The 27,902-nt window shown below is 46.3% G+C and overlaps 1 protein-coding gene and 1 non-coding gene across 3 annotated transcripts; both read left to right on the top strand.

Moving 5' to 3' along the window:
* The first annotated feature begins 1,378 nt into the window (after positions 1 to 1,378).
* On the top strand, positions 1,379 to 22,830 carry LOC105494548 (protein phosphatase 1 regulatory subunit 8). Of its 2 annotated transcripts, XM_011763061.3 has the most exons (7): positions 1,379 to 1,533; positions 3,387 to 3,447; positions 9,469 to 9,622; positions 12,080 to 12,300; positions 14,573 to 14,717; positions 18,445 to 18,509; positions 21,398 to 22,830. In XM_011763061.3, exons 1-7 carry the CDS (start codon positions 1,478 to 1,480, stop codon positions 21,749 to 21,751), a joined length of 1,056 nt encoding a protein of 351 aa, XP_011761363.1. In that variant the 5' UTR covers positions 1,379 to 1,477; the 3' UTR covers positions 21,752 to 22,830. The 2 variants fall into 2 exon arrangements, with proteins under 2 accessions (XP_011761363.1, XP_070953854.1); XM_071097753.1 differs by lacking the exons at positions 1,379 to 1,533; positions 12,080 to 12,300.
* On the top strand, positions 5,036 to 5,201 carry LOC112429055 (small Cajal body-specific RNA 1). The gene has a single exon (XR_003021191.1). It is a non-coding gene; the product is annotated as a small Cajal body-specific RNA 1 (non-coding RNA).
* Positions 22,831 to 27,902: the final 5,072 nt, after the last annotated feature.

The following is a 27,902-nucleotide window of genomic DNA, read 5'->3' as shown; positions in this document are numbered from 1 at the left end:
CATCATAGATTCCTTAACTTGCTGAGCAGTGCCTCTTTCTGGATGACAGGAACTTAGCAATTGATTTATTTAAAAAAGGAAAAACCAGTCAGATAATCCTCCCAAGGCGTCTACAAAAGTGAAGAAGAGGGGCATCAGTTGCATGCTAATAATAAACATAATTATACCAACATCAAAGTGTGAGAGATAATAGTGATTCATGAGCATGGCCTTTGGCATCATACAGGTTTAGGTTTTTTTATCCCACTCACCACTTGTTCTAGGGTGAGGCTGGGCAACTCAATCTCTCTGAGCCTCTCCTCTGGAATTATAATAATACCTAACTCAAGAGCCTTGTCAGGATTCGATGAGATGATCCATATAAAATACATACTTGCCAAGGTAAGTGCTCATCAGACAATGCCATTACAACCAGAGGCCCTGCTAATGGTCTCTTTCAGTCATCTGGTGATCTAGGGCAAGCCAGCAATCCTAATGCTTCCTTGCACTATAACCAAAAGCAAAAAATCCTTTTTTAAAAAATTAACCATTTGAGCCAAGCACAGTGATGATTTGGACCCCTGCTTTCTGACTGGACCTGCTCCTGGCTCCAGCTTGTCCAGAGTTTTCATAAACAGACCAGGTGACCCCTAATGCAGATTCCCTGATAATCTACAGGCCTAGACGTGGATTAGGAAAAAAGTGAGTAAAGTGCCACTTTTTGGAGAAGGGCTGGATAAGTAGAAACAATAATCACTCCAATCTCCAAGTTTTGCCCTTTAGCTTCTCTGCTTTGAGGGCAAAAGGCTGACGGTCTTAACCTAAACGTTGGAGGAGGATGCAGTCCCCAGATTTTTTCCTTCTCTCTTTTTTTTTTTTTTTTTTTGAGACGGAGTCTCGCTCGGTTGCCCTGGCTGGAGTACAATGGCGCGATCTCGGCTCACTGCAACCTCCGCCTCCCGGGTGCAAGCGATTCTCCTGCTTCAGTCTCCCAAGTAGCTGGGATTACAGGCATGTGCCACTACCCCCGACTAATTTTTGTATTTTTAGTAGAGACGGGGGTTTCACCATGTTGGCAAGGCTGGTCTCGAACCCCTGACCTCAAGTGATCCGCCCGCCTCAGCCTCCGAAAGTGCTGGGATTACAGGCGTGAGCCATCGCGCCCGGCTTAGTCCCAAGATTTCAGAGCCCAGAAGCGTTTGCAGGAGGACGCAGGTAGAGACTGACTCCCCTCCCTACAAAGTCGCTTTTCCTTTGATACCTCCTGGCCAAGGAAAACCATACACTGGAGACTTCCAGAGACGGCCAACTCGCACAAACGGTGGAAAAAAAAAAATCCCAAAACCTACACTGTCCCCACTAGAAGCACCGCCCCCCGTACGCGCGTGCGTGCGTGAGCGTGCGTACGCACAGGCTGCTGGGATGCCGCTTTTCCCTTTTCGGTCTTCCAGTTTCCCGGCGTGCTTCGGGCCCGCCAAATGGGAGGGGGAGACGCAAGATGGCGGCAGCCGCGAACTCCGGCTCCAGCCTCCCGCTGTTCGACTGCCCAACCTGGTGAGTGGCGGGGCGGCCAGGGCTAGAGTGGCCTGGCCGGAGCTAGCCTGGGCTGGAAGGGCGGCTCTTTTTTTACTTTTCTGCTGCGAGCCGAACGGCTCAGAAACCCTGGAATGGTTGAGGAAAAACTGTTCGCTGCACCGGGCCGGGAGACGTGTTGAAGAACCGAGAGCCTGGAGCCCAGGCCCAGGAACTGAAGAAACACGGGGTGGGGGGCTCAAAGGCGCTCACTTAGGCAGCCCCTTTGAGCGATTAGCCAGTCGCTGGAGCGCTTTGAGGCCTTTGCCCGAACTTACGCCCAACTCCTGACTGAGTGCCTGGTGCTCTCATGGAGCATCGTACCTGGCCCCTTCCTGTACGTCCCGAGCGCTCTCGAGCCAGCCCCTGCCCCAACCCTACGTCTGAGCCCCGCATCCCTCTTTGGTTGCTGCATCCCTCGTGCGGCACTTTTCTGTCTGCCACAGAGAACACGAGGGTAGGTTAGCGCCCTCCCTGCCCTCAGGGAGCTCCCAGTCTGTGGCACGAGTAGGCATTAGTAATGGCTGGCATGAACCCTTTTTATCCCTTCGAAAGTTCTTGGGAATAATGAAATAATTTGGCCTTTGAGTAGAGTACAAGTTGAATAAATATGAATTACCTTACAAGGAAACGCTTCTGAAATTAAGAGTTTTTTTCTGCTGTAGCTCATCGCAGTGTATTGTTACTTGTCTCTGTCTCCCGTTATATTGCCATCCTCAAGGGCAAAGACTGCATCTTTGTATTCCCAGCTCCAAGGCCTGAGTCAGGCACATACAGAAAGTATATTTTGGATGTAACATTCCTCCTTTTTCGTGGACAAAATGGCCTTTTGTCCGGTGCACTGTCCTTTCCATAGAGGAGGGGTTGGGGCAGGATTGTTTGAGATGACTGTGTTGCATCTTCAGTTAGCTAGACAAGGATACGTTTTTTTCGTGTGCAAATCTAGAGGTTCTAGTGAGGTGGTTCTTTTTTCTAACTTCAAATTAGCAAACCCAAAAAGCAAGCAAATGTGTGGCTATTTTCTGGATCGCTTTGCACTTTTGTAATGGTTGCTTCAGTCTACAAATTCTATATCCGTTTTGATCCCTCGCTGTATTGATTTCAAACTTGGACCAATACAGCAAACGTAGTTAGAAAGCACTGCTTTGAGATCACCTACCCTTTCCTTAGGGTCTGGTAGGTACCAGGCACTGTTAGGTGCTTTGACATATGTGAGTCTCCCTTGAATGATATGGCTGTAGGAGTATAGAGGAAACTTCCCTTAATCATGCTGTTGTAGAAAGACCTGTTCAAGGGTAACATATTCATTTGGTACCTGGTTTCATGGGGCATGATTTTGAATTGCCCTAGTTCCCTAATTATGCACCTCTGATTTGGTCTCAGAGCTCAGGACAGTACTCTGCTTACTCTGTGATGAGACTAATCTTGATCAGCCCCAAACAGCAACTAATTTATTTGATCTTTATATGATATTGGAGTAGGGGTAAATTTCAGATTCAAACTCCAGGTGACCAGACCACTCCAGCTATCGTACTTACACTCTCTATGCAGCTCTTTCTCTAAGGTGAAGATCCAGTGTTAAAATATAGGTTTCTTGGTGCTGCTCTAAATACAGATCCACTAAAATCTGTTTCAGAGCAGTTGAATCACTAGGGAAGTAAGTGTCAAACGTAGAATGGAGCTGTAATAACAGTGAAGTGGATGACATTTCTGCTTGAACATGAACTAATTATAGGCTGGCTGGTAGGAGAGCTGCAATGTTGAATGGGACAGTGATTGTAAATTGCATTTATAAACTCATCGTGAAAATGCTTTTTTCTATTTTTATTTTTCAGGGCAGGTAAGCCCCCTCCCGGTTTACATCTGGATGTAGTCAAAGGAGACAAACTAATTGAGGTATGGAAATACATGTCTTCCTTTTTTGCCCACCACACTAAAGATTTTTGCCAGTGACTCACTTTTCCACCCCCTCTCCTGTGCTTTGTTTTCCAGCAATGCTACTTTCTTTCATCCTGATTTTTTTTTCTGTTAAAAGCACATGGTGACATCACACACTTAAAGCTTGTATCTACCACAGACACTCACTTTTTTGTGACTTCTCTCAAATGAATGGTTTTAATAGGTCATGGGTCCTGTGGGCCCCAGTCAAACTGGAAGCCCTGTTAGCTTGGTTAATTCCCTCTCCCTGAGTACATGGAGTTGTGTAAACCGTGCAAGGTATGCAGTAACTGAAGAAAGTGAATGATATATGTTGAGTTTAACTTTTAAGTTAATTTTAAGAGATTCAGGCCCAACTCCTTATAAGAAATATGGTAAACTAAGACGACACTTACTCAAAAAGATAATGGAATTGTGGTGAAATTCATTAATTGATTCTTTGAAAACATGTATTGAGTGTTTACTATGTGCCAGTTACAGTGCTTGGCTTACAGATTGCAGCAGTAAGCGAAACCAACATGATTTCTCTCCTCAAGTCGTCCAGTGGAAGAGACAGAATCACACCAAAAAATTACATAGTTATATTTGAATTAAGTACTATAAAAGTTGAGCAGAATTCCAGCTTTTATACAAGCCTCTAGAGAGAACACCACATAGGAGTTCAAGAGAACATGAGTTTTTATTAGCTATTAGTTTACGTAAATTTTTTATAATCCTTATGGTATTATTTATTTACCAAGAGATGGATATTAAGCCCACCATGACCATGTAGCTGTGAGTCTCCCTGTATTAGACCAATTTTATATTTGCTTGCTCAGCTAGAATTTAGGTTCAAGGCCCCATTATTGAATGCAGTTTTTTCCTTGTGGTTTTTTGGTATTTAATAAAAATGTTGCAGTTCCATGGTTGCTAGATTGAAAAGCTATCTGAGATCTTTTGAAGGTTACTCTGTAAATATATTTTTGTCACTTTTGGGATTTTGTAGAGATGACCAGGTATTTTGCAAAGTATTAAGGCATGCGTGAGTTTTAATGATTTCTCCTGTTATGAATACATCATGGACTCAGCCAGTCACAGAGAGCCGCTTTATCATGGGTTCTTCAATCTTAAAGATTTAAAACTTCAAGATTATTCAAAGAAATAATTTAGCTAAAATATCTGTAAAACTTTTTTTTACTACGGATTGTTCCACAGTTACAAAATATTTGTTGCTAAAGAGCACAAAGCTTGAAGACATATAGAGATTTGTTTTATTACTAGAATTTAGCAAATCTTTAGTTTGCAACAGGAAGAAACAGACAGGGTTGCCTAGTCTTAATGATAACATCACATTCCTTTGTGGAATAATTGGTATTATATTTTCAAAACACTCTAACTTGCTAGACACTCCCCTGATCATTGGTTTCTATTAGCTGATAACGTTCTCTTTCGGTGTTGTTAAGTGTGCTGAGTTGCCACAAACTTGTCAAGTTAAAATCCTCAGACATCACTGTATTCTTGAGAGGTGTAGACCTGAGATGTGCTTATTTTTAGATTTAAACTTAATCAGCACTTGATACTAACCTAGCTATCTATATCCTAGCTTTGTATCAAAGGCTTGTGATGTGTTGTGATAGCTGGGTTTAAGAAGTGCAACATTAAAACAAAAGCCATGAGTCTTTTAAGCCCAGTGTGTAAAGATACACTCTGAGTTATAACTCAGAGGCACAACTGGATAGTGGTACTGGCCATAGCTAGTCAAGAAGCTATGGCTTTAGTGACTGTTGAAAGCCAGTGCATTATTTCAGTCACTTGGACAGAAGCAGCACATTGTTCAACATCTGACACATTTCCTTGGTTCTGAGACATACGGTTTTCTGTTAAAATTCCGTTCATTTTGGCCAGGCTCAGTGGCGGCTCACGCCTGGCCTCCCAGCACTTTGGGAGGCCGAGGCGGGCAGATCACCTGAGGTCAGGAGTTCAAGACCAGCCTGGCCAGCATGGCAAAACCCCGTCTCTACTAAAAATTAAAAAATTAGCCAGGTGCAGTGGCACGCACCTATAATACCAGCTACTTGGGAGGCTGAGGCAGGAGAATCACTTGAACCCAGGAGGCAGAGGTTGCAGTGAATGGAGATTGCACCACTGCCTTGAGCCTGGGCGACAAAGCAAGACTTCATCTCAGGAAAAAAAAAAAATTCATTTTAACATTTCTGTAATTGGGATGCCGGCCGGGCGCGGTGGCTCAAGCCTGTAATCCCAGCACTTTGGGAGGCCGAGACGGGCGGATCATGAGGTCAGGAGATCAAGACCATCCTAGCTAACAAGGTGAAACCCCATCTCTACTAAAAATACAAAAAATTAGCCGGGCATGGTGGCAGGCGCCTGTAGTCCCAGCTACTCAGGAGGCTGAGGCAGGAGAATGGCGTGAACCCGGGAGGCGGAGCTTGCAGTGAGCTGAGATCGCACCACTGCACTCCAGCCTGGGCCACAGAGCCAGACTCGGTCTCCAAAAAAAAAAAAAAATTGGGATGCCTTTAATACTGAATGTGTACATTTAATTTGGAGGCCCTCTCTTTTTTCCTCTCAAATCCCTAAATCTATAGTATGTCTATTGGCACTCTAGATTCATAGAAATTTAGTCATTGTTATTTTAGAGCCCAAGAGCTGGTGGTCTTTCATGTTCCTTCAGCCCAATCTGTGAGCACTGTGGTTAGCAAATTTAAGTTTGTGACAGCATAATCCATGTGCATATAAATATGAATGAGAAGTGCAATGAGATTCAGCTCGAATAGCTATTAGAACAAGTTGTTGAAATTTCTGGGCTCTCTCTTAATCCTGAAATAATGTCTTATTTTTAACTCAAGTCTTAAAAACCTTGGGTCAAAGCAGAGATGAAGGGGACTGACTGATCTCCTGTCAGGCTGTTGTTAAATCTTGGTTCCCCATAGTAGTATGGGCCCAGAACAAGCTCTTCCAGCAGCAGATGGGCACTGTTAGATAGGGTTTCCCAGAGGTGACCCACATATCCAAGCTAGCCTGAATTAATTGAACCTTAAGGCTGAACTTGAAAGAAACTGGCTAAGTGATTGTTTAAGGAAAGAGTGTGACCCACAGTACTTATTCTCTTCTTAAAATACTCCTTGCCATATGGTGCAGTTTTTGATGTAAGCAGAATGAAGAAAATATATAATGTAGTGGTTAAAACAGCTTAGACTCTGAAGCCAGACAAATCTGAATTTCTAACCCAGCCCACAAGTATCTAACTGTGTGAACTTGAGTATGTTAATTTCTTTATGCTTCAATTTTGTCATTTATATAAATAGGAAGAGAATAGTGTTACCCACCTCATAGGGTGGTTGTGAGGATGAAATGATATAACATCAAACTCATAGCATAGTGTGTGGCATAGAAGTGCCTAGCAGTTGTTACTATAATCAGTGTTGAAAGTGTGCTTGCATGAGGTGTATCTTTTGGTTTTATAAGGCGAGAATAGTAGCCCATTGTGAGTTAAAGGACTTAGCCAGGAATGAAATACAAGCTTCTTGATTCCCAGCCTGGTACTAACTTGACTGTACTCTACTTAGCTTTGTGCTATATTTTCTCAGGAATTTTAGGAGTATAGTGTGAAATGTGAACTAGAGTTTAATGAGACCTCATATTTAAAGGAAAAACACAGCATACTCAAATGACAGTTATTCCTCAAGTGCTCACACTAGATTACTAGACCACTAGCAGTGGAAGAAGCGTTAGCAATAATTCATCTAGAGTCCTTCATCTATAACAGTCCAGTTTATAACCGATCTGTGGCAAAGGCTTTACAGATCCAGGATTAAAAGAAATATAAGGACAGGTATAGCAAGTTTTTTATTTTTATTTTTTTGTTTGCTTGTTTTTGTTTGTGAGACAGGGTCTCGCTCTGTCGCCCAGGCTGGAGTGCAGATCTTGACTCTCTGCAAGCTCCGCCTCCCGGGCTCATGCCATTCTTCTGCCTCAGCCTCCTGAGTAGCTGGGACTACAGGCACCTGCCACCACGCCTAATTTTTTTTTTTTTTTTTTTTTTTTGTATTTTTAGTAGAGACGGGGTTTCACCATGTTGGCCAGGATGGTTTTGATCTCCTGACCTCGTGATCCGCCCGCCTTAGCCTCCCAAAGTGCTGGGATTGCAGACATGAGCCACTGCGCCTGGCCAGCAAGTTTTTTATAAAGCTAAATTCAGCTCAGGTGTAGCACAGTGGCTAACACCTGTAATCCCAGCACTTTGGGAGGTTGAGGCTGTCAGTTCACCTGAGGTCAGGAGTTCGAGACCAGCCTGGTTTCACATGGTGAAACCCCATCTCTACTAAAAATGCAAAAATTAGTCGGGTGTGGTGGTGGGCGCCATTAATCTCAGCTACTCAGGAGGCTGAGGTAGGAGAAACGCTTGAACCTGGGAGGTGGAGGCTGCAGTGAGCTGAGATTGCACCAGTGCACTCCAGCTTGGATGACAGAATAAGACTGTCTCAAAAACAAACAAAAATACTTTGGGGCTATAGCAGCATGATTAGAATAGAAATAGGTGTTTACGCTTCATTCCTTTCCCAAATACACATTTGAATATTTTCTGAGAAGCAATCTTACTACATTTTTTTCAGTTTCACTAGGCTAAAAGCAATCTTGTTCCTTTATAGACATGCATTGTGCTTCTTGTTTCCTAATTGATCGAAAATTAAGATCCAACAGAACCTTTTTTCAGAAGCCAGCCACTCTTAATTCAATTGTCGATCTCAGGCCAGGCACAATTCAATTGTTGATCTCAGGCCGTGCGCGGTGGCTCACCCCTGTAATCCCAGCACTTTGGGAGGCTGAGGCGGGCGGATCATGAGGTCAGGAGATCAGTACCATTCTGGCTAACACAATGAAACCCTGTCTTTACTAAAAATACAAAAAATTAGCTAGGCGTGGTGGTATGTGCCTGTAGTCCCAGCTACTCGGGAGGCAGGAGAATCGCCTAAACCTGGGAGGCAGAGGTTGCAGTGAGCCAAGGTCATGCCATTGCACTCCAGACTGGGTGACAGAGCGAGATTTTGTCTCAAAAAAAATAAAGTTGGCCGACCACGGTGGCTTACACCTGTAATCCCAGCACTTTAGGAGGCTGAGGTGGGCAGATCACGAGGTCAGGAGTTCAAGACCAACCTGGCCAGTATGATGAAACCCCGTCTCTACTAAAAATACAAAAATTAGGCCGGGCTTGGTGGCTCACGCCTGTAATCCCAGCCCTTTGGGAGGCCGAGATGGGCAGATCATAAGGTCAGGAGTTCGAGACCAGCCTGGCCAACATGGTAAAACCCCCATCTCTACTAAAAATACAAAAAATTAGCCGAGCATGGTGTCATGCACCTGTAATCCCAGCTGCTTGGGAGGCTGAGGCAGGAGAATTGCTTGAACCCAGAAGGTGGAGGTTGCAGTGAGCCGAGATTACACCATTGTACTCCAGCCTGGGTGACAGGGTGGGACTCTGTCTCAAAAAAAAAAAAATTAGCTGAACTTGGTGGTGCACGCCTGTAGTCCCAGCTACTTGGGAGGCTAAGGCAGGAGAATTGTTTGAACCCAGGAAGCAGAGGTTGCAGTGAGCCGAGATCGTGCGACTGCACTCCAGCCTGGGCAACAGAGCGAGACTCCATCTCAGAAACAAAAAAGAGAAAGAGAAGTTATTTTCATACCAACACTAGACAATTAAACACTATATTGAGGAGATGAATTACCATCCATTGCCATCCATTCTCCAAAAAAATGTTATTTTAGTAAATTATTCTGAGTGCTTTATGTTGAAGAATAACGGGAGATATTTTTTTCTCCTTGGAATGGATTTTCCTTTTTTTGATACAAGGAAATGGAGTTATTACTCAAATCAATCTAATGGAAAGGAATTTTATCAAGATTCTCTATTTGATTGGAAGAGTTTTTGGTAAATGCTGTTGAAACAAGATTTAAGTAATATTTAATTTAATATTTATTTAGAAACTGATTATTGATGAGAAGAAGTATTACTTATTTGGGAGAAACCCTGATTTGTGTGACTTTACCATTGACCACCAGTCTTGCTCTCGGGTCCATGCTGCACTTGTCTACCACAAGCATCTGAAGAGAGTTTTCCTGATAGATCTCAACAGTAGTAAGTAACTCCCTCCCAATTCACATGTTATCTTTGGGCAATATGAAAATGCTCTTTGGGTTCTTTAGTTTGGAAATTATGTTTTATGGAAAAAGTTAATATTTGGTTTTTAAATCCACCCTTCTCTATTTCTGTGATTTTTCTGTTTTCCTGAGATAATTGATAACTGACTGTGGAGAGAAGAGGGGTTTGGGGAGCTGTCCTGGGGGCATCAATAAGCAAATATGAGCTGGGTGTGGGGGCGCACACCTGTAGCTACTCAGAAAGCTGAGGCGGGAGGATCACTAGAGCCCAGGAGTTCAAGACTGCAGTGAGCTGTGATCACACCACTGCACTCCAGTCCGGGTGACAGAACAAGACCCCATCTCTTAAAAACAAAGAAACAGGCCAGGCGCGGTGGCTCACGCCTGTAATCCTAGCACTTTGGGAGGCCGAGGTGGGCGGATCACGAGGTCAGGAGATCGAAACCATCCTGGCTAACACGGTGAAACCCCGTCTCTACTAAAAATACAAAAAAATTAGCTGGGCTTGGTGGCGGGTGCCTGTAGTCCCAGCTGCTCGGGAGGCTGAGTCAGGAGAATGGTGTGAACCCGGGAGGCAGAGCTTGCAGTGAGCCGAGATCGCGCCACTGCACTCCAGCCTGGGTGACAGAGCAAGACTCTCTCAAAAAACAAACAAACAAACAAAAAAGAGCTGGGTGCAGTGGCTCACTCCTATAATCCCAGCACTTTGGGAGGCCGAGGTGGGCGGATCACCTAAGGGCAGGAGTTTGAGACCAGCCTGGCCAATATGGTGAAACCTCGCCTCTACCAAAAATACAAAAATTAGCTGGGGGTGGCGGCGGGTGCCTGTAATTCCAGCTTCTCAGGAGGCTGAAGCAGGAGAATCGCTTGAACCCAGGGGGTGAAGGTTTCAATGAGCCGAGATCGCGCCACTGCACTCTGGCCTGGGCAACACAGTAAGATTCTGTCTCAAAAAAAAAAAAAAAAGAAAAGGAAAAAGGCACCCAGGCACTATCGACCATGCATGTTCAAGTGTTTATAGAACCATAATAAATTGTGATTCCGTTTAAGCAGAAGCTATGATTAGCTCCACTAATGTAATAGAGCAGCAATATAGGGCATTTTAAGAATGCTTATCTTGAGGAAAATTTCATTATTCTGGTTCTTTATTCCATCTCTGTTTTGTTTTGACTGTGAATAATACCAGTTTTAATTCCATAAGCAAGGCCAGGCATGGTGACTCACACCTGTAATCCCAGCACTTTGGGAGGCTGATGTCAGTGAATCTCTCAAGCCCAGGAGTTCAAGACCAGCATGAGCAATGTAACGAGACCCCGGTCTCTACAAAAAATACAAAAAATTAGCCCTGTATTGTGGAGTGCGCTTATGGTCCCAGCTGCTTGGGAGGCTTAAGTGGGAGGATTGTTTGAGCCCAGGAGGTGGAGGTTGCAGTGAGCCATTGTAGCACGACTATACTCCAGTCTGGGTGACAGAGTAAGCCCTGCCTCAAAAAATAAAAATAATCCATAAGTATTAATTAATTGGAGTATCCATAAGCATACACCAATTAATAAGAGTTTAAACTTTGCGTAGATAATCCACAGAAATGCAATTGAGCTTTAACTGCATGGGGCCCTGAAATTTGTTCATTTTGCCCATGTGTGAATACAGTGTAAAATGTAAAGGGTCCTGCTTCCTGGGAATATCATGTTGGATTCCACCACTCTCCTACTACCACACACAAACATACACTCGCACATCACCCTCATCTGCTTGCGTAACGGTCTTGGAGAGCTTTGTCTCGCAAATACTTATCTTTTCTCTCCCATTTTATAACATGCAGAATACCAACAGGGGAAAATATTCAGAATCTATAGTAGGATTTTGGCTTGCTTTGGCATTGATATTGCACCTGTTTCAGCCAAGCTCTTTCTTGTCCTGGGGAAAACCTAAGCATAACTGCCACCAGGCCAGCAGTTTCTCTATTCCTTTGACTTGGGGCTGGAGAGGGAAAACTACAGTGAAGCCCAGCTCCTGCTTTGGGAGGCATGGCTTCTGCTGGGTTGGAGCCATTCTTGTTTGACCTAGAATGGAGCCAAGCCTGTGTGGCAGCAGAGAACAGGCAGTGGTATTTGTTATTTGGGGGAACAACAGGTCTGAGGATATAAGAAACCCACTGAGGAGATTCAAGGCTCAGTGAAGGAGTTTCCTTCTCACTGTAACACATGATGGATGTGGTGGACCCGGTGCCATTTTCGTTTTTTAAAAAGCTGGAGTTTTCTGACCACGATCCTGACTATGGCATTTTTAAAATAAATTAAAAACAGACAAAAAGGCAAAACTGATGTGCTGGGGGGAAGCTGACCTCATAAGAGAGTTGGCAATCATACTCTCCCTTCTAAAACTCGGGTTGTTTTTGTTTTCCCCCTTACGTTTCTGATTTGGTTGTTCCCAGCACACGGCACTTTCTTGGGTCACATTCGGTTGGAACCTCACAAGCCTCAGCAAATTCCCATCGATTCCACGGTCTCATTTGGCGCATCCACAAGGGCATACACTCTGCGCGAGAAGCCTCAGACATTGCCATCGGCTGTGAAAGGAGATGAGAAGATGGGTGGAGAGGATGATGAACTCAAGGGCTTACTGGGGCTTCCAGAGGAGGAAACTGAGCTTGATGTAATTCCCTGTTTATGTCATTGTTTTGTCTTTGGGGACCCTGGTTTTTGGAGTATATAGCTGTTCTCTGTAGCTGGAAATGCCATTGACTTAGCAGCAGGGGTTCTCTTGAGTCCAGTAATGGGCCTTTGGCAATCTGATGTGGCCAGGTGTGACACCTCTCAGAGAGCCACATTGTATGGATTTGGTTGTGTATCACCAGGCCTAACAAGGAGGCTGGGTCACAGCCACTAGACCTCTTGAGCTGTTTTGTGCACTTTCACTGGCTGTTACAAGCTAAGACTAGAAGCTACATTTCTCTGTCCCTTGACTGCTTAGAGCTAATGCTGACCAAGGTGGTAGCCACTAACAATATTTCAAGTATTATGTAGTCACATAAGGCTAGTGGCTGCCGTGTTGCGTAGTGTAAAGAGAGAATGTTTTCATCCTCACAAAAAGTTCTGTCAGACAGCACTGGCTTGGAGAGACTGACACTTTCATTCATTTATATAGCTTTTTTTGGTGCTATCTGAACAGCTCAGGAATCTTCTGAATAGAACCAGACTGCTTTTGTTCTTATGGGCCTCGCTGTCCTGAGGGCCATGAATTTTATAAGATTTAATTTTAAGGTGGTGGAAGTTTTCCTTTTTTGAGGCTGACCCCAGTAGTTTGGTGTGGCTATAGTCCTTTACATGTCTGTCACTGCACTGGTATGATTGGTCTGTTCAGATAGACCAAATGCAATCATGTCCTTAACCACCGACCTGCATTTACTATTCCTGTACACCAAGGCAGTTTCCTAGCTCTTAGGAAGAAAAGCACAATAGAAATTCTACAATTTAGGCCGGGCACAGTGGCTCACGCCTATAATCCCAGCACTTTGGGAGGCTGAGGTGGGCGGATCACCTGAGGTCAGGAGTTCGAGACCAGCCTGAGTGACATGGAGAAACCCTGTCTCCACTAAAAATACAAAAAAGTAACTGGGTGTGGTGGCGCATGCCTGTAATCCCAGCTACTCAGGAGGCTGAGGAGCAGAATCGCTTGAACCCAGGAGGTGGAGGTTGTGGTGAGCCAAGATTGCGCCATTGCATTCCAGCCTGGGCAACAAGAGTGATACTCCATCTCCAAAAAAAAGAAAAGAAATTGTACAATTAAGAAGTCGTTTTGGGCCGGGCGCGGTGGCTCAAGCCTGTAATCCCAGCACTTTGGGAGGCCGAGACGGGCGGATCACGAGGTCAGGAGATCAAGACCATCCTGGCTAACACGGTGAAACCCCATCTCTACTAAAAAATACAAAAAAAAAAACTAGCCGGGCGAGGTGGCGGGCGCCTGTAGTCCCAGCTACTCGGGAGGCTGAGGCAGGAGAATGGCGTAAACCCGGGAGGCGGAGCTTGCAGTGAGCTGAGATCCGGCCACTGCACTCCAGCCTGGGCCACAGAGCCAGACTCCCTCTCAAAAAAAAAAAAAAAAAAAAAGTCGTTTTGTTTTGAAGAAGTGGCTTCATAGCCAGGGACCTTGCTGGCAGTCACTGTTGCCCATTTCCCCTTGAGGCCGCCTCTATCCAGGCTGCTGCTGTGCTTCCATGGCTTTTAGTTCAGTATGTTAGGTACTCCCTGGATCTTCATTCTTAAGACATTTAGAATATCTCAAACTGGTGGTTTGTACCAGAAAGGAATAATTTCAGTGGATTGGGAAGAGGCAAGCAACAGAGCTAAGGTCAAGTTAATTATTGAGATAGTTATTTATAGAACTGGGGCCAGACACAGGATGGGGAATGACAAAATATTAACGCCAAAAATTAAGTGCACTAGCAGTGTCCTTAATTTTAAAGGAGAAAGCTACTAGAAAAGAAACAGCCAATTGTCCTTTTTCATCTCAATTTTGTTACTTAAAAACAATTCTTGGCGTTCCTCCCAGCCACATTTCCTTTTAATTCTCAGCTGCTTGTGGGCATGAAGACATGATAGCCTTTCTTCAACAACAGCAACAAAACACAACTCAAGGGTATTTGCACAGATGACCTGTTCTCAGCTCAAGGCCCTTTACCTTCTTTTGAATATCACTGCCCCACTAGTCAATGAGGATGTCCCACATTCTTTCTAATGAGACTTGAGACTTGTTAGTATTAGTAGTCTCAGGACAGTATAATCTTCTCTAAATGCAGAAGAGTCTCAACTCCCTTTGGAGGTCAAGATTAGCCCCTCACGTCTTCCTGACCTTTATTTAGTATGATTTTCTCCATCAGATTCCCTTTGTACTGACTGCTGTCTTTCCTGTATGAACCCTGGCTTAGAACCTGACAGAGTTCAACACTGCCCACAACAAGCGGATTTCTACCCTTACCATTGAGGAGGGAAATCTGGACATTCAAAGACCAAAGAGGAAGAGGAAGAACTCGCGGGTGACATTCAGTGAGGATGATGAGATCATCAATCCAGGTGAGGTATCTTCCTAGTTTATTCTGATGAAAAAGCTATGGTTGGCCCGGGCGCAGTAGCTCATGCCTGTAATCCCAGCACTTTGGGATGCCGAGGAGGGTGGATCACTTAAGGCCAGGAGTTCAAGACTAGCCTGGCCAACAAGGTGAAACCCCATCTCTACTTAAAAAAATACAAAAATTAGCTGGGCTTGGTGGTGCTCGCCTGTAGTCCCAGCTACTTGGGAGGTTAAGGCAAGAGAATTGCTTGAACCCAGGAGGCAGAAGCTGCAGTGAGCTGGGATTGCACCATTGCACTCCAGCCTAGGTGACAAAAAGAAAAAGAAAAAGCTGTGGTTGGTCAGGCGTAGTGGTTCACGCCTATAATCCCAGCACTTTGGGAGGCTGAAGTTGGTGAATTGCTTGAGGCCAGGATTTCGAGACCAGGGTGGCCAACGTGGCAGAACCCTGTCTCTACAAAAATACGAAAATCAGCCAGGCATGATGGCACATACCTGTAGTCTAAGCTACTCGGGAAGCTGAGGTGGGAAAATTGCTTGAACCTGGGAGGCAGAGCTTGCAAGGAGCCAGGATCGTGCCACTGCACTCCCACCTGGGTGACAGAGTGAGGCTGTCTCCAAAAAAGAGTTTCCAGGGTTGGACCTAGAAATGTATGTATTTTTTAGTTTTTCTTTGATGTGTGTGTAAGAGACAAGATCTCATTTTGTCGCCCAGGCTAGAGTGCAGTGGCACAGTCATGGCTCACTACAGCCTTGACCACCCAGGCACAGGTGATCCTCCCACCTCAACCTCCTGAGTATCTGGGACAACAGGTGCATGCCACCACGCTCAGCTAATTGTGATATGTTTTGTAGAAATGGGGTTTCATCATGTTGCCCTGGCTGGTCTTGAACTCCTGAGCTTAAGTGATCCTCCTGCTTCAGTCTCCCAAAGTACTGGGATTATAGGCATGAGCCCCCATGCCTGGTTGAAATTTTTATTTTTTATTTTTTATTTTTAGGTATTTATTTTTCGAGACGGAGTCTCATTCTGTCACCTAGGCTGGAGTGCAGTGGCGCAACCTCGGCTCACTGCAACCTCCACCTCCTGGGTTCAATCGATTCTTCTGCCTCAGCCTCCCAAGTAGCTGGGATTATAGGCGCCTGCCACCACGCCTGGCTAATTTTTTTGTATTTTTAGTAGAGACAGGGTTTCACCATGTTGGCCAGGCTGGTTTTGAACTCCTGACCTCAAGTGATCTGCCCTCGACCTCCCAAAGTACTAGGATTACAGGCGTGAGCCACCATGCCCAGCCCAAAATTTATACTTTTTAATGAGCTCCTGTTTGTACAACAGCCAGCAATTTGGGAACCACTGGACTAGACAAATTTCTTAAGTCTCTTTCAGGAGTGAGGATCTGATCTGCTGTTTTTCTCATTGAAAATTAGTGCCCTCAAGCTTTCTTAGGGAATTGTGTTCAGTCAATGTAGCATAGTGGTTAAGAGCACAGGCTCTGAAACCAGAGGGGCCATGAGAGAAGATTGGGATACCTTTTTAGAGACGTTGTCTCTTTCTTTTTTTTTTTTTTTTTTTTTTTGAGACGGAGTCTTGCTCTGTCGCCCAGGCTGGAGTGCGGTGGTATGATCTCAGCTCACTGCAAGCTCCGCCTCCTGGGTTCATGCCATTCTCCTGCCTCAGCCTCCCAAGTAACTGGGACTACAGGCACCCGCCACCGTGCCCAGCTAATTTTTTGTATTTTTAGTAGAGACGGGGGTTTCACCGTGTTAGCCAGGATGGTCTTGATCTCCTGACTTTGTGATCCGCCCGCCTCAGCCTCCCAAAGTGCTGGGATTACAGGCGTGAGCCGCCGCGGACATTGTCTCTTTCTTAATGAGCTTGGATATTTTTTTCCTTTCTCTTCTATGTAGAAGCCATTTGTTCATAGAGCAGAGATTGATAGTGAACATACTACCAGAGTGTCCTCTTTAAAGTCATGGATCCTAATACGTGAAAATCCAGACTTAAAGCAAATAAACCAGGGGCTAATTATAATTACTAAATTAAATAACGATTCTTTTGTCTTCCAAGGGGATTTCTGGGAGTCTGTCTTTCTTTCCCTTCCTTCCTTCCTTCCTTCCTTCCTTCCTTCCTTCCTTCCTTCCTTCCTTCCCTCCCTCCCTTCCTTCCCTCCCTCCCTCCCTCCCTCCCTCCCTCCCTCCCTCCTTCCTTCCTTCCTTCCTTCCTTCCTTCCTTCTTTCTTTCTTCTTTCTTTCTCTTTCTTTCTCTTTCTTTCCTCTCCTTCCTCCCTTCCCTTCCCTTCCTCCCTTCCCTTCCCTTCCTCCCTTCCCTTCCTTCCTCCCTCCCTCCATTCCTCCCTCCCTCCATCCCTCCCTCCCTCCCTCCCTCCCTCCCTCCCTCCCTCCCTCCCTCCCTCCCTCCCTCCCTCCCTCCCTTCCTTCCTTCCTTCCTTCCTTCCTTCCTTCCTTCCTTCCTTCCTTCCTTCCTTCCTTCCTTCCTTCCTTTTCTGATGGAGTCTCGCTCTGTTGCCCAGGCTGGAGTGCAGTGGTGCAATCTCGGCTCACTGCAAGTTCCACCTCCTGGGTTCATGCCATTCTCCTGCATCAGCCTTCCAAGTAGCTGGGACTACAGGTGCCCGCCACCATGCCTGGCTAATTTTTAGTATTTTTTAGTAGAGACGGGGTTTCACTGTGTTAGCCAGGATGGTCTCAATCTCCTGACCTCATGATCCGCCTGCCTCAGCCTCCCAAAGTGCTGGGATTACAGGCGTGAGCCACCGTGCCTGGCTGGGAGTGTTTCTTTCAGTAACAAGCAACCTCATAGAAAATAAGGTTACAATACCTATTAGGGAAGCGATTCCTTCTCTATCGCTATATTAAGTTAACTGGGGCTTGGAGTAGTTTTCTGTAGTAGTGGTACATAAGTTGGTGCCTCTGCCTGTTTCCACACATTCACCCTTCAGTGAGAAAACTCCACCATCCTTGGCGATCCAGCCTAGTCATCCCCTCTGCTCCAGAAACACTGTTGTGTACTTCTCTTGAAGCACCTTTGTGTGTTGTAGCCTATCTGGCTCTGTAACTGAGTTCATCAAAGATGGGACAGCATCTTGCTCTTTATTTCCTGTGTAGACGGGGGTATCGGAGCCTTTAGTGTAAGTCTTGCTTATATGCAGTTCAGGCCATTCAAGTCAAAAGGCCAGGTTCAGTTTGAAGCCCTGGCTTTGAATCCAAAATCTTTTTTTTTTTTTTTGCTAATAAGCAGGCATTAGCAAGGCATTTGATATGTAACCTCTTGACATGTCATTGTTTTGTCACTGATACGGAACTGATAATGTCTACTCTTTTTTTCTTTCCCCTCAAAAGAGGGAAGTATAAAGAATGGGAAAGAACTTGGGGGAAGGCAGCACAGCACAGTGATGTAGATCACAGGCCTGATTCGAAGTACTTGGACTCAAGTCCTGGCTCCTGTCCTCTCCACCAGAGCAACTGGGCCAGTCACTTTACTCCTCCAAGCCTCAGTTTGCTTTCTCGTCTACTGAATGTTGATTGTGGTAGTACCTACGTCACAGGGTCTTTGTGAGGATTTAGCACAATGCCCAGCACCCAGGAAGCACTCTCTCTGTTTTACAATTTTAACATGAGTTGTTGTGGTGGTTTGTTTGCAGTGACCCCTGTGCTCTTAATCCTCCCAGTAAAGTACCAACCCAACCCTGCCCTCTTCTCTTTTTGCAGAGGATGTGGATCCCTCAGTTGGTCGATTCAGGAACATGGTGCAAACTGCAGTGGTCCCAGTCAAGGTAGGAAGCACATGAAATGCCATACAGTCTGTGTTTAAAAACCTGTTCTTTAGGCCAGGCGCGTTGGCTGATGCCTGTAATCCGAGCACTTTGGGAGTCCGAGGCGGGCAGATCAAGAAGTCAAGAGATAGAGGCTGGGCACAGTGGCTCACACTTGTAATCCCAGCACTTTGGGAGGCCAAGGCAGGCGGATCACCTGAGGTCAGGAGGTCAGCCTGGCCAACATGGTGAAACCCTGTCTCTACTAAAAATACAAAAATTAGCTGGGTGTGGTGGCACGTTCCTGTAGTCTCAGCTACTTGAGAGGTTGAGGCGGGAGAATAGCTGGAACGTGGGAGGCAGAAGTTGCAGTGAACTGAGATCGCGCCATTGCACTCCACTGCACTCCACCCTGGCAACCGAGGGAGACTCTGTCTCAAAAAAAAAAAAATAACCTGCTCTTTATGTGCTATTGAGTGAGTGCTTAATTTTAAAATACATACCATACTCCTCTCCCATTTCTCATTCTGTGGAAATGAAATCTATGTTTAGGGAATCCTGGAGTACCACAGAAAGGCTGTAGGTAACTAGCCAGCTTGATGTTTCATGTAAATCATGTGCAATGTGAATCTGTAAATTCATTTTCCAGAGGGGTGCAGAGAGAAGCCCACCTTCTTTTGTCCTTTCTCTTTGGCCTAAAAGTAAACTGTTAGGTAGAGGAGATGCATTATTGCAATACCACACGGTTTGTCATGCCTTTATTTTATGAGTGGCAATGGCACAGATAGGAATGTCAGCCCAGATGTGGATTAAGTTTAAAGATCAAGTATGTTGAAGAACCAAGAGGTAGAAGTTACGGAGATCTTCTAAGAGTTACTTCTAAGAGTAACTTCTAAGAAGTTACAGAGATCTTCTAAGATCTACCAAGAGGTAGAAGTTAGATCGTTCAACATGTGGAAGAACTACCGAATAGCAGAACAATCCAAACGGCAACACACTTCCCCTTAGAGTAGTGAGATCCCTGTTAATATTAAGAAGGTGATTAGAAGATGCTGGTTAGAGATGATATAGAAATTGTTTTACTTTTTATAAAAAAAAAAAAAAAATCTGTAGAATATACTAGACTAAATAAGATCTGTCAGAGTTCCTGCTTAGACTTTGTTTAATCCAGAAGGAGTATAGGAGTGAGGAGGATGTTTCATGAGCTTTAGTCTAGTGTGGAAAAGTAGAAGATGTTTTTCTGTGGAACTCCATAATGCCCCTTGAGCTCTTTTTGTTGTTGTTTTTATTCCTTTGGAATATTTTCTTGTCATTAAAGTATAAAATCATCAGGTACATAGTTTTATGTCAATTTTATTGCAGTACAATTTACATATAATAAAGTCTACACATTTAAGTGTATAGTTTTGGCAAATACATGTGTAACCGCCACCATAATTAAGATAGAGATTTTCCTCACTCCAAAAAGTTGCCTCGTGGCCCTTTGCAGCAGTCCACTCCTAGGCCCAGGCAGCCAGTAAATATTTTCTTCACTGTAGATTGGTTTTGCTCTCAGATTAATGTTTAAAAATTGGACACCAGGCCAGGTGCGGTGGCTCATGCCTGTAATCCCAGCACTTTGGGAGGCCGAGGCGGGCGGATCACCTGAGGTAGGGAGTTTGAGACCAGCCTGACCAACATGGAGAAACCCCGTCTCTACTAAAAATACAAAATTAGCCGGACGTGGTGGCGCATGCCTGTAATCCCAGCTACTCCAGAGGCTGAGGCAGGAGAATGGCTTGAACCCGGGAGGCGGAGGTTGCTGTGAGCTGAGATGGCACCATTACACTCCAGCCTGGGCAACAAGAGTGAAACTCTTGTCTCGAAAAAAAAATTGGACATCAAATATGAAGATACCAAATTTTTCCCCCTCAAAAAAAGGAAAAATATCTATTGCCATCTTTTATTGTTTCCATTTCCTAAAAGGGATTTTTTTTTTAATGTTTTTTATTTTTGAGACAGTCTCACTCTGTCACCCAGGCTGGAGTGCAGTGGCACCATCTCAGCTCACTGCAACCTCTGCCTCAAGTGATTCTCGTGCCTCAGCCTCCCGAGTAGCTGTGATGACAGAAACCTGCCACCACGCCTGGCTAATTTTTGTATTTTTAGTAGAAATGGGGTTTTCCATGTTGGCCAGGCTGGTCTCGAACTCCTGATCTCATGTGTTCCTCCTAAAAGGTCATTTTAATATGAAAATAAGAAAGTGAGCTATGTGACTTCAGGGTAAAGAATAGTCATTAATCGGCCGGGCGCGGTGGCTCAAGCCTGTAATCCCAGCACTTTGGGAGGCCGAGACGGGTGGATCACAAGGTCAGGAGATCGAGACCATCCTGGCTGACACGGTGAAACCCCGTCTCTACTAAAAAATACAAAAAACTAGCCTGGCGAGGTGGCGGGCGCCTGTAGTCCCAGATACTCGGGAGGCTGAGGCAGGAGAATGGCGTGAACCCGGGATGTGGAGCTTGCAGTGAGCCGAGATCTGGCCACTGCACTCCAGCCTGGGCGGCAGAGCGAGACTCCGTCTCAAAAAAAAAAAAAAAAACAAACAAACAAAAAGAATAGTCATTAAAATTGATATGTTTTACTTTATGTAAAACTCACAGTACCATCCTTCTTGGCTGATATAGGATGGTGAAAACTTTGTTATGGAGCAGTGTTGGGAACCATCATAGATGACTGGGAAGGTCTCTTCAAACCGTAAGATTTTAACACCATGAAATAGGTTGTCCGTAAAGGAGAACAGGCTAGAAGTTAGGAACCTTTCCCAAAGCCATTTTTCTAAGGCTGGAATAGAAAAAGCTGACCACTCATGGGCCTCACCGCTTGTCTTCTCTCTCCAATCTCTCCCCTCTCCTCATCGTGAACTGTAGAAGAAGCGTGTGGAGGGCCCAGGCTCCCTGGGCCTGGAGGAATCAGGGAGCAGGCGCATGCAGAACTTTGCCTTCAGTGGAGGACTTTACGGGGGCCTGCCCCCCACACACAGTGAAGCAGGCTCCCAGCCGCATGGCATCCACGGGACAGCACTTATCGGTGGCTTGCCCATGCCATACCCAAACCTTGCCCCTGATGTGGACTTGACTCCTGTTGTGCCGTCAGCAGTGAACATGAACCCTGCACCAAACCCTGCAGTCTATAACCCTGAAGCTGTAAATGAACCCAAGAAGAAGAAGTATGCAAAAGAGGCTTGGCCAGGCAAGAAGCCCACACCTTCCTTACTGATTTGATATTTTTGGTCATGGAGAGGGGTGGGATTGGGTGGGAATGGGGTGGAAGGGTGATGGGGAGCTAATGAACTAGGGAGAAAAACTTTCCATGTGTGCGGTATCGTCTTTCAGAATGTCTCCTGGCATCCTAACCATGTAATATGAAAATTGGGGGTGGGGTTGAAATAGCCCATAAAGACCTGTCTTCACAACACTCGCAGTGTAAGAAAGGCTCCTTATATCCTTTTCAATAGACTGCCCTGGCTCTTTCCTAGGCCTTCCACTACCTCCTTTCTCCCACTTTCCAGGATCATTTTTATGTAAAGTCACATATCCCAGGCCCTCAGGTTGAATCCAGAGCTGTCGAGGTTACAGTAGCATCACCAGCCTTGGGGGTCCAGCAGCCTGATTTATATTCACTACCTTTGCAAGTCCCAGGTAGCAGAAGGGTTGCCATGGGTCTCAAATTGATCAAAAAGAAGACTTAGAAGTCTGCAGTTAAGTTGAGGTTTAAACTAAAAAATGTTTCCTTGGGTCAGTGGTTTTGAGGTCCAATAGTTAGGCTTTTCTCTTTTGTCCTTCCTCTTTTGGAGTGAAAACAGTTCAATTTTCCTTCCTCTGTGACTGGTGCCATAGACACAGGTTTATAGTTTTAACTTACAGTATTGTTTGAACTCTACCTGTTTTTCTTGTCAAACCTGAGCACTCCACTTGCTGAAGTTTCTTATTTAATTCCAGAGTACTGTCCTCTACTCTAAGGCATTACTTTTAAGTGTATTATGAAGGCAATTTTCAAAGGATATAACCGGTTGGGGTAATTCAAAATAAAAAGGAAAAGATTTTTTTGCAAGTAACTGGTGTCTCTAAGAGGAATTTTTAGATGTCACTTTGGAGGCTCTTTCCCCCCCAATTGAGAGCTCTTGTTATTGAGAGCTCTGAGACTAGACCTGGCTAACAAACATAGGAGACAAAGTTAGGAAACATTGATACAAGCTTTGTACAGAGATTTGTACATTTGTGTAATAGGCCTTTTCATGCTTTATGTGTAGCTTTTTACCTGTAACCTTTATTACATTGTAAATTAAACGTAACTTTTGTCATTTGGGTGCAGTCTGTGAATTTGTCTCTCAGTCACTGATTGCCACTGCTGTCGGGGAATGTTTGCTAAAGGCACGGTCACTGAGCTTGGGAGGCAATGCTCTATCCCCATTTTATTACAAATAAAGATGCCCCTAAATGAGTGTGGAAATTCTAATGAGAGAATCTAGTCCCCAGACTGAAGCATCACAAAGCAGCATCGGTTCGGAAGTGCTTGGTGCCCTTCATCAGGAGACCTCATGACAGGAGACCGGGCTTAAGGCATTTGCATAAGCCCTGTCACCCACCCTGCAGTCAGAGCTCTGTGCATTTGAGCCATAGCTTGGTGACACAGGAGCAAATGGAAGCTAAAGGTAAGTAAGTTTAGGAGGGATTTCAGCAAGAATTTGAATTGAAGGAATATGCCTGCATACAGAATCTGATTTGCAGTAAGTACAGTGTGTGTGTGAGACTTACATGTGGCTTTGGAATGAAGATGCCCACTAGGTTCCAGATCCTTGGGTCCAGTGCAGACTTGTAGCAGGAGCAGCCTTCTGAAGAACAGAAATTCATAACATCAGCTGTGCAAGAGTTGACTTCCCAGAGGGTCTGTAAACATGAGGATCCTCATCAGGACAATACCTTCCTCTCATGATAGTGAAGATGGTACTGTTGGTAGTGCTGAACAATCACTGAGCACCTGCCTGCCTACCTACCGTGTAGGTAGGTACATTCACAGCATGTCATCTAGTTCTCATAGCCCCGAGAGGAATTCTATTTCTGTCTGCATTTTATAGATGAGAAAACAGATTCAGACAAAATAAACTTCCCTATGAGCCCCCTGTACTGAAGACAGGATTGAAACTAGTCTGAATCCAGAGTTTAAGGTGGGGATATGCTTGGTCCATGGGTGGCGCACCCTTTAATTTTCGTATTTTTAGTGGAGACGAGGTTTCACCATGTTGGCCAGGCTGGTCTCAAACTTCAGTCCTCAGGTGATCCAACTACCTTGGCCTCCCAGAGTGCTGGGATTCCAGGCGTAAGCCACCAAGTCCAGCCTGTTTTGTAGTTCTTTAAAAAATGTCCAAATTGGGCCGGGTGCAGTGGCTCATGCCTGTAATCCCAACACTTTGGGAGACTGAGAGGGGCAGATCATGAGGTCAGGAGATCGAGACCACCCTGACTGACACGGTGAAACCCCATCTCTACTAAAAATACAAAAAATTAGCTGGGCGTTGTGGTGGGTGCCTGTAGTCCCAGCTACTTGGGAGGCTGAGGCAGGAGAATGACCTGAACCCAGGAGGAGGAGCTTGCAGTGAGCTGAGACTGCGCCACTGCACTCCAGGCTTGGCAACAAAGCGAGACTCCGTCTCCAAAAAAAGAAAAAAGTCCAAACTGGACAACTTATTGGAAGTATGTTAAAGTATGTTAGATATAGTTGAGATAAAATCAGTCCTTCCTGATGAGAAGGTTATGCCATGCTTTTTTTTTTTTTTTTTTTTTTGAGACTTCTCTCTTTGTGGCCCAGGCTGGAGTGCAGTGGCACAATCTTGGCTCCCTGCAACCTCTGCCTCCTGGGTTCAAGCAATTCTCCTGCCTCAGCCTCCCGAGTAGCTGGGATTACAGGCGTCTGCCATCGTGTTTGGCTGATTTTTTTTTTTTTTTTTTTTTTTGGTTAGAGATGGGGTTTCACCATGTTGGCCAGGCTGGTCTTGAACTCCTGCCCTCAGGTGATCCCCCCGCCCCGGTCTCCCAAAGTGCTAGGATTAAAGGCGTGAGGCACCGTTTTTTTTTTTTGTGGTGGTTTTATTTTTTTGAGACAAAAGTCTCACTGTGTCCCCCAGACTGGAGTGCAGTGGTGCGATCTCAGCTCACTGCAACCTCCACCTCCTGGGTTCAAGCGATTCTACTGCCTCAACCTCCCGAGTAGCTGGGACTACAGGCGCCAGCCACCATGCCCAGCTAATTTTTGTGTTTTTAGTAGAGGTGGGGTTTTGCCATGTTGACCAGTCTGGTCTCAAACTCCTGACCTCAGGTGATATTCCTTTCTCAGCCTCCCAAAGTGCTGGGATTACAGGCATGAGCCACCGCCCCTGGCTGATACTTCGTGTACTTTAAGGGCCCAATTAAGCAGAAGCAGAACTGGGAAGGAGGCATGTATGTGTGGCAGCCTGGCTTAACTGGCGCCATGTTTCTGATTCCAATTATGTTTTATGTGCCCCTCAGAGATAAGCACCCCAAGATGGGGCTCACCTGCCTCTTACCCTAATCAGCTCTGGATGACAAATGGATGAGCCCCTCCTGTCCGCTACCAGGATTGGCAGTGGCCTCACACTCAGGTGGGCACAGTGCTGCTGAGGGATGCAGCCTGTCCCCATCTTGGGATGCAAACCCACCCCGGATGGGAAGTGACTGCTGGTTTCCCCGAAATCCTGTGCCCATTGATGGGCCACCTGCTAAGGAGGGAAAGTAGACCCGTGTTCCCCTCCCCGGGGCGGGTGAGGTGATGAATCCTGTGGAGAAAGACATCTGCCGACAGAACAGCCCGTTCCCCAGGGGATCCTGGCCCAGGATCAGCTATTTGATGACCGTTTGCCTAAAATATGTTCACTACCACATACAGGTCAGAATTTCAGAGTCAAAAAGACACCTGGGAGGTTCCGTCTAGACCCTTCATTTTGCAAATGAGCAAACTATGGCAGTGAGGACTTGCTTCATTCAACTTGTGTGGGTCGGACGTCCGTGACTTGGGCCTATGGAAGCGCACCACCCCTGCTACCCCAGCTACTACAAGAGGCTCACCTAGAGGGAGACAGCCACGCACTCATGATGCTGTCCAGACCCTTGACAGCTCGAGTGGAAAGATGGGGTGGGTGAGAATAGCAATTATTACCAGAGGCATGTGGACCATGGTTTTCCCAGCAGAGGGGCCACCATGAGAGGGGTCTGAAAAAAGGACATGGGATGGGGGTGGCTGGTGAGTGGGAGCAGGGAGGAGAGCCTGCCCTGTAAGCCTTGCTAGGGAATTACCAGGAAGGCACTGAAGGATATTTTTCTTTAAAAAAAAAAAAAATATATATATATATATATACACACACACACACACACACATACATATATACATACATACATACACACACACACATATATGCTCAGGTAGATACTTTGGAAAATGCAGAGAAACTTACAACACACACACCCTCACCCAGAGTAGGGGAGGCTTCCTTGGGAAGGTCTCAGGCACTGGCAGTGACTGGTCAGGTTCAGACGATAGAAAATCCATGAGGTAGCAGGTGAGTAAGGGGGTCCATGGCCTCTCATGAGTCTCTCCACACAAGGAGACAAGCAGGTGTTCTAGTGCTCTCTTTCTCACAGCTTAGCAAATCCAGAGAAAACACCAGGTGTTTCAAGAAGACTGAAGACGGCTGGGCTCACTGGCTCACACCTGTAATGCCAGCACACTGGGACGCTGAGCTGGGCGGATCACCTGAGGTTAGGAGTTCGAGACTAGCCTGGCCAACATGGCGAAACCCCCATCTCTACTAAAAATACAATAATTACCCGGGCATGGTGGTGCACGCCTGTAATGCCAGCTACTCGGGAGGCAGAGGTTGCAGTGAGTGAGATCGTGCCACTGCACTCCAGCCTAGGTGACACTGTGAGACTCCATCACACACACAAAAAAAGACTGAAGAGAGAGTTCCCCGTTAGTTCTGCCTGTGGGAGGGGAGGGGGGCTTCAAAGAGCATGACATTGGATATCTCCACGTGGTGGAGGGGAGGGCGCTCCACGCAGGGGCTACCGTGGGAGCACAAATGGGGCAGAGTGGACTAAAGTCTGGCATGTGCCGGGGTAGAGGGAAGGCCCTTGAATGCCTGTGGAGTTGGATGTTCTCTGTGGTGAGGGAATAAAACCATTGCCTGTTCCATGGAGGGAATTGGATGCTGAAGCTTCTACCTTTAACGGGGGCATGGGTGCAGTTCCAGCCTCTGCCAGCAGGCTGGGCCCTGTGCCCACTTTTGAAAGACCTCCAGGGCTGTGGGGCAGGAGATGAGAGAGGGAAGGAAGAGAATCTGGCTCACTGCCGGGCACTTTATGAGAGTTACCTCCTTAATTCCTTTCACAGCCCTGAGAGGAGGTTGGCCGTGTCCTCATTTTACAAATGGGGAGCTTGAGGCTCAGGGTACACAGTCCCAGGTCACAGCCCTGGCAAGCCATGCAGTGGGCGTTCTAGCCCAGCCCTGAGGTTTTGGAGCAGGGACAGTGCAGGGGACCCCCCAGCCCAGGCTGCCTCCCCTGCCCTTTCCACGTCTGTGATAGGCTCTGATTTTGTTCCCTTTCTGAGTTTTTTCCTTCTCGATTTCCTGTCCCCTCTGTCTCTATCTCTGTCCCCTTTGTGGTATGTGGGGCTTCTTCAAGTACTACTGAGTCTCCACAACTGTGCCAGGTTGGGCCTGGGCAGCTCCCCATAGAGGCTGGCACCCATAGCCAGGGGCAGGGTTACCAGCAGGAAGTGCACCCCTGAGCCCCTCACCCCAGCTCCCAACCTGCCTGCCTCAGCGGCTCCACATCCCCACCTCCCCCATCAGGGCACCTGCTCCCACTGTGCCCCATCCTGCTGGCGGCAGTCCTCTCTCTCCTTTGGGTCACTGGCAGCAGCATCCAGGCTCACCATTACTGTCCTCTCCTTCATGGAAAATTAAGCAAATCCTCTTGATTCCACTCCCCGCCAGCTGCCCCAGACGCCCTCCCATTTCTCTGCTCCACTTGCTGTCCCCAGTTGCTCTCCTCCATCTGCTGTTGAACCCACTCCAGGCAGGCTCTTCCCCCAGCACTCATTCCCTCTGCAGTCGGTCATGTTTGCTTCTCTCCTCGCCCTGCCCTGCACACCCTCGCCCTCCCATCACCTCTCTGCTTCCCCCTGCTCGCGCCCCTATAGCCCATGGGCTTCTGGCTGCTCCTTCCACCCTCAGGTCACATGCCCGTCCTGCCCCTGTGACTGGACCCCTCTCCCAGGCATCAGCAGGGCTCCCTCGCTCCCTGTCCCTATGTTGAGAAAGAGAAAAGCAGGCCCTGACCTGGAGCCGGCCTGGAG

The sequence above is a fragment of the Macaca nemestrina genome, chromosome 1 (assembly GCF_043159975.1).
Source record: "Macaca nemestrina isolate mMacNem1 chromosome 1, mMacNem.hap1, whole genome shotgun sequence".
Classification (NCBI taxonomy): Eukaryota; Metazoa; Chordata; class Mammalia; order Primates; family Cercopithecidae; genus Macaca; species Macaca nemestrina.
Note: the sequence above shows the minus strand (reverse complement) of the source record. Positions and strands in the feature narration are given on the sequence as shown.